The 12,889-nt window shown below is 32.6% G+C and overlaps 1 protein-coding gene across 9 annotated transcripts in view; it reads right to left on the reverse strand.

The window, feature by feature from the left end:
• Positions 1-12,889, reverse strand: part of CPEB2 (cytoplasmic polyadenylation element binding protein 2) — a gene marked incomplete at its 5' end in the record, with an annotated part of 64,043 nt that overhangs the window by 19,999 nt on the left and 31,155 nt on the right. For 5 of the 9 annotated variants that reach the window (XM_082653361.1, XM_082653359.1, XM_082653362.1 and 2 more), the window contains 2 exons: positions 5,296-5,319; positions 12,732-12,782. In XM_082653361.1, the coding sequence (XP_082509487.1) occupies positions 5,296-5,319; positions 12,732-12,782 (75 nt within the window). The remainder of the gene's footprint in view (positions 1-5,295; positions 5,320-12,731; positions 12,783-12,889) is intronic. The other 4 variants (XM_082653363.1, XM_082653360.1, XM_082653364.1 and 1 more) reach the window with 1 other exon arrangement.

Genomic DNA, 12,889 nt, shown 5'->3' on the forward strand with positions numbered 1-12,889 from the left:
AGGAGGGATTAGCAATTTTTTTCGGTAAAGGGCCAGATGGTAAATATTTTAGACTTTGTAGGCCATACATTTCTCTGTTGCAACTACTCAACTGTCATCACTGTAGCTCCAAAGCAACCAGACAAAAAGTAACTGAATGGGCATGACTGTGTTGTAATGAAACTTTGTTTAAAAAACCAGAAGCCTTGGTTTGTGGGTTATACTTTGTTGACCCTGTCTTATAGTATTACCCTGGCTTCTTTTTGGTCATGCTTTGAAGATTTCGTCCATTCTCTGACAGTTATCATAATAATTAACATACAGAAATCTGTTGCATTTCTACACACTAATAAACTATCAGAAAAGGGAAAGCAAGAAAACATCCCACCTACAATCACATCAAAAAGAATAAAATACCTAGGAATAAACTTAAGGAGCTGAAAGACCTATATTCTAAAAACTATGAGGCACTGATGAAAGAAATTGAAGATGACACAAATAAGTGGAAAAATATACTGTGTTCATAGAAGAATTAATATTGTTAAAATTTCCATACTACTCAAAGCAATTTACAGACTCAATGCAATCTCTGTTAAGATACCAATGGCATTTTTCACACAACTAGAACAAATAATCCTAAAATTTGTATAGAACCATAAAAACAAAAACAAAAACAAAAACGTTGAATAGCCAAAGCAATCTTGAGAAAGAAGAACAAAGCTGGAGGTATTAGGCTCCCTAATTTTAAGCTATACTAAAAAGCTAGACTAATCAAAACAGTATGGTAGTGACATAGAAACAGACACATAGATCAAGGGAACAGAACAGAGAGACCAGAAATAAATCCTCGCTTATATGGTCAATTAATCTATATGACAAAGAAGGCAAGAATATACAATGGGAAAAGATAGTCCCTTCAATAAATGGTGCTGGGAAAACTGAACAGCTACATGCAAAAGAATGAAACTGAACTACTTTCTCACACCATATACAAAAATAAACTCAAAATGGATTAAAGACTTAAATGTAAGACCTAAAACTCCTAGAAGAAAACATAGGCAGTAAGCTCTTTGACACTGGTCTTAGCAATACTTTTTTTGAATATGTCTCCTTAGGCAAGGATAACAAAAGCAAAAATAAACAAATGGGACTACATCAAACTGTAAAAAGCTTTGCACAGTGAAGGAAATCATCAACAAAATGAAAAGGCAATCAACTAAATGGGAGACGTATTTGTAAATGATATATTCAATAAGGGGTTGATATCCAAAATATATAAGGAACTCATTCAATTCGATTATCAACAATAACAACAACAACAAAAATAAGCAGAGGACTTGAATAGACATTTTTCCAAAGAAGACATACAGATGGTTAATAGATACACAAAAATCTACTTGGCATCACTAATCATCAGGGAAATGCAAATCAAAACCACAATGAGATACCAACTCACACCTGTCAGAATGGCTGTTATCAAAAAAGACAAGAAACAACAAGTGCTGGCGTGGATGTGGAGAAAAGGCAACACTCATGCAATGTTGGTGGGAACAAAAACTTATGCAGGCACTATGGGAAACAGTACAGAGATTTCCTCAAAAAATTAAAAATAGAGCTGCCATCTAGCAATAATACTTCTGGGTATTATCTGAAGAAAATGAAAACACTAATTCGAAAAGATACATGTACCCCTATGTTTACTGCAGCATTATTTACAATAGACAAGATATGAAAGCAACCTAAGTGTCCATCAATAGATGAATGGATAAAGAAGATGTGGTATATATATGCCATGGAATATTACTCAGTCGAAAAAAAAAAGGAATGAAATCTTGCAATTTGCAATAACATGGATGACCTAGAAGGTATTATGTTAAATGAAATAAGTCAAAGATAGATACTGTATGACTTCACTTATATATGTAATCTAAAAAATAACACAAATGAATAAACAGAACAAAACAGAACCAGATTCATAGATACAGAGAATAAACTGGAGGTTTCCAGAGGGGAATAAATGAAATAGAAATAGTTGTAAAAGGGATTAAGAGGTATAAACTTTCAGTTGTAAAACAAGTAAGTCACAGAGATGCAATGTACAGCATAGAGAATAAAGTCAATAATACTGTAATAACTTTGTATGGTGACAGATGGTTACTAGACTTATCATGGTGATCATTTTGTAATGCACACAAATACTGAATTACTATATTGTACATCTGAAACTAGTATAATATTGTATGCAAATTATAATTCAATAAAAAATGTGAAAAAAGTATTTATCAAAGATGAAAATTTTCAGCCTTGATGTCATCATAAAAGGGTTTGGTAGTGGTGATATTAGGGAGTATACACTTAGTCTGGCTATTTCACAAGACTGTTAAAAAAGAGTCAAATGAGTTCAAATTAAATCTAATCATAGAAAATCCCAGGTCAATTTTTAAGCAATACTTTAAGTATAATGTATTATTAATAATTCCTTATTCATTATAGCACATGAATATGAATGGCTACATATACAGTATGAATAAATCCAACCTCTCTAATTAAACCTCCATATTTTCATTCTCTTTAAAAAGTATTTCTCTTATCTTCTCATTCCATATATAATCTACTAAAATCTACTAACTAAAGCTTTGCTTGTCTGCTAGAAAAGATTGCTTTGTGGTGTTTAGTACCACTAACTAAAATACTGGAGGTTCTTTATTTCTGTTATTTTAAAAAATATTCTATATAATTTTACTCCTTCTGGAGTAGAGCAGCCCTTTAATCCTTTATTAAAGGGAAGATTGCAATAATAGAAATATTTTAGATTGAGAGATAGAGTTTAAGTTACATTTCACACCTCCCTTCACAACCTACCACCCTACTCCAAGCTCAGACGAGTATGTTCACTCTCAGAATGGAATAAACATTGAACAGACAATAAATACAATAGATGTGAGAGTCTTTCTCCTTTCTAATCCTGGCCCCCAGGCAGCACTGAAGTAGAACTCTTTATGGCTCCCACAGTACAGAAATACATAGGAGTTGGGGCAGGACACAAATGAAAAGCAGGGAAAAAAAACTTTGGTTTTTCTTACTTTCAGTATAATTAAATTTTGATTATTCCTAAGGTATATTTCATATATTAATATCTGTAGCCAGTTTGATTTAAAGTTCTTATGTTGACATTATTAAAGATATTAAAATATATAAATTCATTTTGGTAGTAATTTGGTTTCACTGCAGTCAAGCGGAAAATCTTTTAAATGAAAATAGCCACTCTGTGCCTGAGCTTAAAGGTGAGTCAAAGGTGACAAAAGAAGAAAAAATAGTTCTTCCTAAACTAGATTATAAAGTCAACATGCCTTGAGAAAATAATACTGTCCACCCACCACTGCACTGGTAAAGAACAATGTCTTATTTTTTGGCAAAAATTATATCAACTCAGTGTGACACATCCCACATCAACAGATCTGATGTGTATGAGATTTCTTTTTAGAAAAGAAAAATGACTAAATAAATGAATAAATGTACTTCCTTTGATGGACCAAACCTAAAACATGAAACCCATAAAAGGGGTCCTTGGTAGTTAAAAGGTTATTGATGTGATACTGATATAACATCTAGCATAGGAAGAGGAAAAAATGAGTAGAAAATAGGAAGAGAGCCAGGCTACTTCTAGTTCTTTCTGAGTCATTCCTTTGGTATGCGGCTTTTTTTTTTTTAATGTTTTATTACTTAGTGTGTTAAAGTACTTTCAAACTCAAAATCTCTCAATAGTTATTTCTAATGGATAAACTTTAAAAAAAATTTTATTGAAGTATAGTTGATTTACAATGTTAATTTCTGCTGTACAGCAAAGTGACTCAGTTATATATAATATATTATATATATATTCTTTTTATATTATGATTTATCACAGGATATTTTCATCTGACCATCAAATCCAAAATTGTAAAAGGTCCTATATTCACAGAGGACCAACTAAAATAATTACTAATGCCATGTAATTTGGTCCTATATTCACAGAGGACCAACTAAAATAATTACTAATGTCATGTAATTTGAGAGGAAAATTCAGTTGTTACCCCCCCAAACTAAGCCATATAAATGTGACAACTGTCAGTTCTGTCCTATAGAAGGCTTCTACCAAAAGCCTTAAAACCATCTGAGGGGCTTTCCTGGTGGCACAGTGGTTGAGAGTCCACCTGCCGATGCAGGGGACACGGGCTCATGCCCCGGTCTGGGAAGATCCCACATGCCGCAGAGTGGCTGGGCCCGTGAGCCATGGCCGCTGAGTCTGCGCGTCTGGGGCCTGTGCTCCGCAACGGGAGAGGCCACAACAGTGAGAAGTCCGCGTACCACAAAAAACAAAAAACAAACAAACAAACAAAAAACCATGTGAGATCTTTCTTCCAATGCTGGGAGGCAGTTATGATGTAGAGGATATCTTTACGGCTCCCAGAGGACAGAAATATATATGAGTAGTAGCAAGTTCCTATCTAAAAGGAGAAATTTTTGCTTTTTCTTGATATTATAGTCACAGTCTACAATTATTATTATTTTTTTGTGTGTAAAGTTACTTTTGCTTCATCTCTCCCATCATCACATCTACCTTTCTCCCCATCAATTTCTGCACATGAAAAAGAAAAGCAAAGTTTAAGCCATGGAAAATGTCAGCTGCTTTCCTACGAAGCTGAATAGCACAGTATCATATGGTCCTGGCCTTTTCCTTAAGATAACAAGAACCCAGAGGGGAAGACTTTTGTGGGAGAGAAAAAGAATGTGTGTGTGTGTATGGGGTTAGAGACAGGGAGAGAGAAACTATTATATTCTTAGAAGACACAGAGAAATATTAGCAACATGATTTCTATATATCAGTGTTAACAGTAATCTGTTTGGTATTTGTCATTTTCAACTGGGTCAAACATAAAACTAATAAACTAGAGTTGTAAATTACATATCATAGATAAGACAATCAGTTACAGACTGAGAGAGCATGTCACCTTCACTAGTATTTATTAAACAAATCTCTTAAAAAAACTATAAACAGCAGGTTTATTTTAAAAGATACACAAATAAATTTAAAAACAGTTAAAATCTGGACAGCTTAAAATGGAAAAGTTTATTAAATAACCATATTAGTATGAAAATGTACTTTAAAGGTTAAGATATTTAGGATTCAAAACTTTGACAAGTGCGCAAATCAAAATACAATTTTTTCTGTGAGTTTCCAGACATTGCATAATAAATCTGGGATAATTAATTATAACATTGATCAGTAAAACCCAATTAGAAAGAGTTATACCATAGCAAACAGAAATGAATTACCTCGTCTTCGCCCATAACTCCTTGCTGCATGTAAACAAAGGACAAATTGTAAAATGTCAGAACTAAAAATAAGCCCACATATACAAAAGCTACGTGGGCATCTGGAAATTAGTGCTACTTTGTCTTAAGAGCTACCACAATGTCATCACATAACATCAGCATGGTGTTTTAATATTTACAATGCACTCATATATGTATCATCTGAACTGTATAAAAACTGTGAAATTAATAGGAAAAATATAATTTATTCTCATTTGTGTTAAAATTCATGAATAAGTATTTGTTTCATCTAATCAGGATAAGAATATGTAACACTTTATGGTTAAATAGCATCTCAAATAATTTTCCCAAAGAATGGAAATAACATGAATTAAATCCTTGTTTTTCTACTTATTATAGTGATATAGCATATACTGTCCAACTAGTAATTCAGATCTATATCACTTTATACCAAGCCCTGCATGGAAAAAGTAAATGGAAGACACAGAAGAATGAAAATATATAACAACATTAAATTCATTCTCTGAAGCCTGTAGAGTTTAGATAGAATGTAAAGAAATAAATCCATGTTCAAACTTGCTTAGCTGAAAATGATTAATGATGTACTATAGCTAATAATGCTTTCAATCTTTTTGGTACAATTTATAACAGCTAACTAAGCGCTTATGTCTCTACATCTGGAGTAAGAGGGATTTAGATACAAATTATTATTAGTATCATTGAAGAATAGTACATGTGTTAAATATTGTAAAACTATAAAGCAGAAAGCATTTCAACCTATGTTATTAGCAGTTTACATAATTCCTCATGGATAAAAAATACAGCAATTTATTTTTCCTAAGAAAGTACCAGCTTGATAAAATTTGCAACTTGTTTTTAAATAACTCATTCCCCCAAATCTGAGTATACAATGAGTATTTCCACTCTGGAATTAACAGTAAACCAAAAATGACTGTCAAAATCAAGATCTTAATTTATGTTCATGGATATTTTTAGGCCTGGGAAAAATCTGATATTGAAAAATTTCCAATCAAAATATATATTAAAAGTTGTCAGAAATGTAGTTTCTCCAAAGGTATAAAACTTAAAGATCAAAGGAAAACATTTCATGTCATTAAATACATTCTATTATAGAGATTTTACCAAATTAAACAAAAAATTTATACTACTAAGGCTTTAATATAAAGAAGTGTGCCTACAAGGTTAGGATACAGCAGTAGTTTCCCTATAATAAAAAGGAGGAAAATCAAACTTGAAAACTCTTAATCATTTATACTTCAAGAAATAAGTCAATAAATATTAGTCTTTTATATAAAGTAACCCTGCCATTCTACTGTCTTTAGTTATATAATCTGTTGCAGACTTAAACCTGTCCATGACGTCCAGTTACCTCAAAGTCTGGCAGATTTACCTGACCTGTATACTAGTTTATACATAGCTTACCTCTGTGTGTGTTTCTGTATATATAATCTGTATATATATAGATTATATATAGCTTACCTGACCTATATATTAGTTTAGGATAAGGGTAGGGGTGGAACCAGCATTTAGAATTTTGTTGTGTAGGTCTTCTAAAAGTTATATCGGCCTTAAGGAAAACAGGGTTTCAAAGAGATGGAAGTCAACTATGGAAAATCAGACAATAGGAATAATAAAAGGAGCTATCAAGAACAGGCTATAGAAGAATGAATCCCCTGAAGTCTTACTAGTTGTACTAAGCATGGAAATGGTCAATAGCCCCAAAACACTTCACAGCATGTCTTAGGAGCTGGGCTTCCTGCTTATCCTTAGGCCTGGTCTAATGGCATTAATCCAATATAAATTTGCTTTGGGGAATTTCATTCATAGCTGTAAAGGGTCAAACATTTATAAAGCAAATGAAACTGTTTTAATCAAATTTAAAGTCAAATTATGAATTATGATGAAATAATAATGTGTAACATAATTCATGATCTATTGAGAAAATTAACAACATCATAACCAGTTTATGCTTCTTAGCTGAGGCTACTCAATATTAAAATAGTGAAAATATGCACAAACACAACATCTTAGGTTTCATGTCAGTCCTAGGTTTGAACACATTATTTAGAAAATTTCTCCAACTATCTCATACCTGAGGAATTTTAGAATCCTGTAAAGAGCTATTGCACTTATTTTTTGGACAACTCTCAGATTCCAAGTCTTTACATTACCAAAAATAGAACTGACTGCAGATGAAGCTAAACCATGTGAAACGTTTCCTCTTCCCTGTCACGGAAATAACCAATCTGCTACCACCACTCTAAGCAGTGGTATGTGTACTCACTTTTTCTACCGATATTTCTATGTGAATTTCAGGGATATATCCCACTGCAACTGAATCAGAATTATCAGAAATCCTCAGTGAGAAAGAAAAATCATTAAATGTCTAGTATTCATTATGTTTTAATTAAAAGAGACTTCTTAAAACAATATGTTCCTCCCAAACTCATTTAGAATATGATTTAGAAAAAAAGCAAATAATTTGTTGTATAAAACACTGTATTTATAATATTAGATTTCAGTTACATAAATTTATAAAGCCTTAGAAAAAGTGAGGAATTGTCTATTTAACATACATGTGTAAATATATATATATTATGCATGTGTGTTAAAATATGTATTATACACACACACACACATATATATTTCTTTGTTTTAAATGAAGGTAATAAGAACGATGTGAGAAAAGCCTGAAGACCTTTCTTATACAAGGAACTTTACATTTTGGTCCTGGATTACCAATGATCTTATTTAGATTCTAACCCACAGCTACTAAAAAAGAAACAGGATAATTCTAACATTCTCCTTAGGACCTTTGTGCCCTTATATATTGACTCTTAGCTATAGTTTGTGGTACCTGAATTACTGCAGCTGGAGGAAGGGATAGGTAAACATACCAAATCAGCTGGAAATATTTAAAGGTTAAAGTTCTCTTGGTGTGAAACTAATGACATTCTTATTTTTTGCTCTAAAAAAGCCAAAACCAGGGAGAGAAATATGACTCCCAAATCATAATCCTTTTCAATATCCAAAATAAATCTGCTGCTATCTACTTTACTTCCATCAGCATAAAAAAATGAACTGATTGCATACTCAAGTTTCCTATTTTCATAACTTAATACACTTAAAACAATTTCATTACTGAGTAAATTTTCTTAATTAAAAGATACACATAACTTCCTCCCAAAGTAGAGCAAGCTCTTGATTACAAACATGGCTGTATGTGGCTAATCACGACAAATTTGAATTTCAAACCAGCTTGCTAATGCCACCCCTTCCCCATACTTCTCGATCTGTTCTCCTTTTGAAAAATCATATGTACTAATAAAAATGTAAGCTATTTTCCTTGGGAGACATGTGAAGGGAGTACAGTAATTCCTACAGTAATAGAAACAAATACTCAAATACATCATTTTGTATTGCTCCTTACTTCTACGGAAAACAAGGTGTTTTTCAAAATTTTGTATTTTGTTTTTTACTACTGATAATTAAAAGTATAAGATTTATACACTTAGAAACATTAAAGCCGTCATTCTAACATCAGAGAGTAAATCCTTTGGTTTTTAGACAATCTACCCATTCCTATATAATGTGACTTCCCTAAAGTACTTCTGGATGTTAAATTTGGACTCTTCTACAAAATTTGAATTATTCAATAGTGGCAGTGTCCACTAGTCAATTCAGCTGGATGTCTGAATTGAGGAACATGGTCTGTTCAGAAATAGGAGCCTATTTGCAGTTACGTTTCTATGGCAGTTTTTGTTAAAATTAAAAAAAAATCTAATATAACAATTTCATGAGACATACAGGTGTGGGATTATAACTTTTTCTATATCTGAGTAAACAGAGGCTCAGAGTTAAAGGATGTGCCAGGGTAGTTCATAGATTTACCGGTTTTGACCAACTTCCTGACCTTTATTCCAGTCCCTGTTTATCCCTTATAGGAATATTTACATGTTTAGCCATAATGCTAATTAATTAGAAAGGTAGAATCACAAAATCTTTACAATGTTTGCCTCATCTTCATAACAACTATATTCATATTTATGTATTATTTTTTAATGGACTCAATCAAGCCTAGCACCACTGTAACATCATAGATTTCTGCCAGTTCTGTATTTTCTAAGGAACGTTCTTAAGCTGTAATAGTCATGTGTTTATTTTAATGTGTATTTGTGCACCATCAAAAATCATCTTAGGTACCACAAGGGGCAAGTGTACCACACTGTAGAAAACACTGCTTGAGAAGTCATTTTACTTTTATTGACTCAAATTTTGTCCCTAAATAGCTTCTTCCAAATGGTTCTAGTTTGGCTTTTTGAAATAACATAAAACAAGCCTTCTTTGTCCACTATACATAACATTCTTCAGTTGAAAATATCAGTTTTGTCTTCTCTTAATTTTATATTCTCCAAACAGATCCAACTCCATCTATTCACAGGGCATGACTTTTACTCTTTCAAAGTCATTTTTATCACTGTTCATCACCCATTGCCACAACAAACTTTGACTTTCAGTAACTAAATACTGAATACTGTTCTAAATACTGTACATGAATGAATTCACTCACTTCTCACACAATCTCCCTGAGGCAGGCAGCATGCTGTCTCTCTTTTACACATGAGGACTCTTGAGTCAAAGGGAAGCTGCCCAAGGTCACACAGCTAGAAATAGCAAACTTGGGTGTAAACCCAGATAGTCTGGCTCCAGAGTCTGTGATGCTAACCACTACGAACTACTGCTAAACCACCACACAAAAGAAATACTGATGTATAATTTATTACCAATATTGATTTTCAAAGTCTGTAATATTAGCTATGCTTGTTGGTTAAGTAATACAACTTACTTAATCAATTGCCTAATAGTGAGTGAAATCTGTAACAAACTAAAAAGAGCAACAATTTAAAAAGCAGGTCTATGTGCCGAGATGCTATAATTTCTTTAATCAGTCAATCATATTTAATAATAATTTAGTATAGGCAGAGGTTTGGTATTAACATCACTTAATTCTCACTTCTTCAATAACCTTGATGTCTACAAAAATTATCGAAATCTTTAATATTCAAATACTTTCTTACCCTATAAATATACCCAATTTTCCACTCTTGCTTTCCCTCTTAACCAATGATCCCAAGTGAGTGTCTTTTTTTTCTCTTTGGATCAAATTGTTTCTACTGGCCGAAACACTTTGATGTCCTAGTTTCATTATAATTTTTCTCCCCTAGTCCCTTGCCAGAAGAAGTTCAGAATTTCCAGGATGGCTTACTGTACTGAGTATGTACTATAGCCCTAAAATGGCATTCTGTGAAAAATGCTCACATAATGAAAAAACAGATTTGTCCACAGATGCAACTCTTGCCTGCCTTAATTTTATATTCTCCAAACAGATCCAATTTCTTCATCTATTCACAGGACATGATTTTTACTCTTTCAAAGTCATTTTGAAAATATGACTTTGAAAATATATATTTAATAAAATATGCTTTTGTCTACTATGTTATAAAACACTTTCAACCTAACATCTAGATTATTTATAAAGGCTTTAGACAACTGAAAAAGTCAATTCGTTTAACAATTAGTGCAACCAAAAAGTATAAGCTGTAAAAATAGTGTGGCTACTAAGCTCTGCTCACACAGAACCAACACATTCTACTGTGATTACGATATACTTCTGAATCATCCTAGTTTAACTATGTATTCAGCAGTCTAAGAACATCTGTGAATGATCTAACAAATTATCTCATACAGTACTTTCCTTCAGATGGATTTTAACAGAATACGTGAAACATATGCAAATTCAAATTTTTCAAGTAAATTGCTTTTTTTAGAAGTTAAAATAGAAATGTGAATGATCTTTATTTACCACATAGACTGTTCCAAAAGAAAAGACTTTAAGGAACTCAGGATCAATATATTAAAAATTTATCGTTACCTAAAGCTATCATTATTTTATAAATCAAGCCCTGAGAGTAATAAAGATTATGATCTATTTTGTGTTTTGTAAACTCAATTTCAACAGTCTAATTTTTAGTCACAGATTTAGAGTTCAGAGACCAGCTACTTAAATGATATGTTTTTTTAATTCCATGGTAGAAAAAAAGAAGTCCTGGAATGTAATTTCTAGTGCCTTTCTGGTCAAAGTCTATGGAAACACCAAAATTCCCTAACTTCATAAATGTGGACTACTAGACCGCTGTAAGGTCTAGCCTGAACATGGCCTCAGCCTAGAGTGCAGTCTGGCCCCATTGTTAATACCTTGACAATTCTACCTCTAACCATCTTTGAAGATCCTTACTAATAGTTAATCCAGTGCTTAGACTAGGCTGGCATGTGGTGGGTGACTCAATACAGAAGGGTCAAATGTTGAATGAATCAATTTAGCACCTCACTTAACACTTTGCGTCTTCAATTTTTCTCTCATTCCAAAATCCTATCTACCCTGACAATCTCCTAGGTAGCCTAGACTTTATTCCTATCTTTTCATCTTTTCTTAATATTAGTTTTTACTTAACACTAGAGTTCACATGGTCTAGCTTTACACTGGCTGTTTTTTCAGCCTTTGTTTTTCAATTTCATTGCCATGTTTTTTCAATTTCATTGCCATGTTTTTTCAACAAAGTTTTAGCTGAAAAAGAAGTGCCAAGCCATTCTAGTAATTAATTATGTATTTTAAAGGAAGTCCTATGCTATCTTTACCATTCCTTCTTCACCCTACTTCCCTCTCCTCAGACCCGCCCTCTGATTTAAAAATACCTTTGTGAAGGATATTTTAATCCTGCATGTCTACTCCCACAGTCATGGATGTGCTAGGTACCGTGACTCTGAATGCAATGTTTGCCCCACAGAAAGAAAACAACTTTAATGAAAGTTTATTCTTTTCCACCAGAATAAAATTCACTGTGTAAACTTTCTAGCTAGAATAAATTAAGTTGGTGTGACTCCCATAATTATAGAATCACCAGTATATTCCTTAGGTGAACATAAACACAAGTACTATAATAAGTAACAAGCTCTATGCACTTTGCAAATATTATCTCATTTAATTTTCATAATGAACCTTTAGACCGTTACTTCCATTTCACAGATGGGAGACTAAGGCTCACGGAAGTTACTTGACCAAGTTAATACAATAAACTGGAAAGCCGATATTCAAACTCAGGACTATCTCCAAAGCCATGATCATTGAATTAAATCATACTGTCACAAATACACTTTAATGACTGCTTTGCCAGTGAGAATACACTCAAACTCCTAATTCTGCTTTCTGTACAGGAAGAGTTGTAGCTTTATTTTTATACTGAATACTTATAAAATGATTAACTTGTGTATATGGGGAAGGTTTAGAGAAACATGTATTCATTCATCTTTTTTTATATAAATCAATTGGAAACATAAAATGTTGTTATAAAACTTACCATTTAACATCAACAGATTGTCAGTTCCTGGATGTGGATAGCTCAATCGACCTTTAAAAAGACAGGAAAGGGAAGTTTGAAGATTATGGAACTGTTTGAAAAGCAAAAAAATGGAAGGGGAGTAAGGAGGAGAAATTTATTGAGCACAGTACAGTTCT

Source organism: Grampus griseus, assembly GCF_964374135.1.
Source record: "Grampus griseus genome assembly, chromosome: 4".
NCBI lineage: Eukaryota > Metazoa > Chordata > Mammalia > Artiodactyla > Delphinidae > Grampus > Grampus griseus.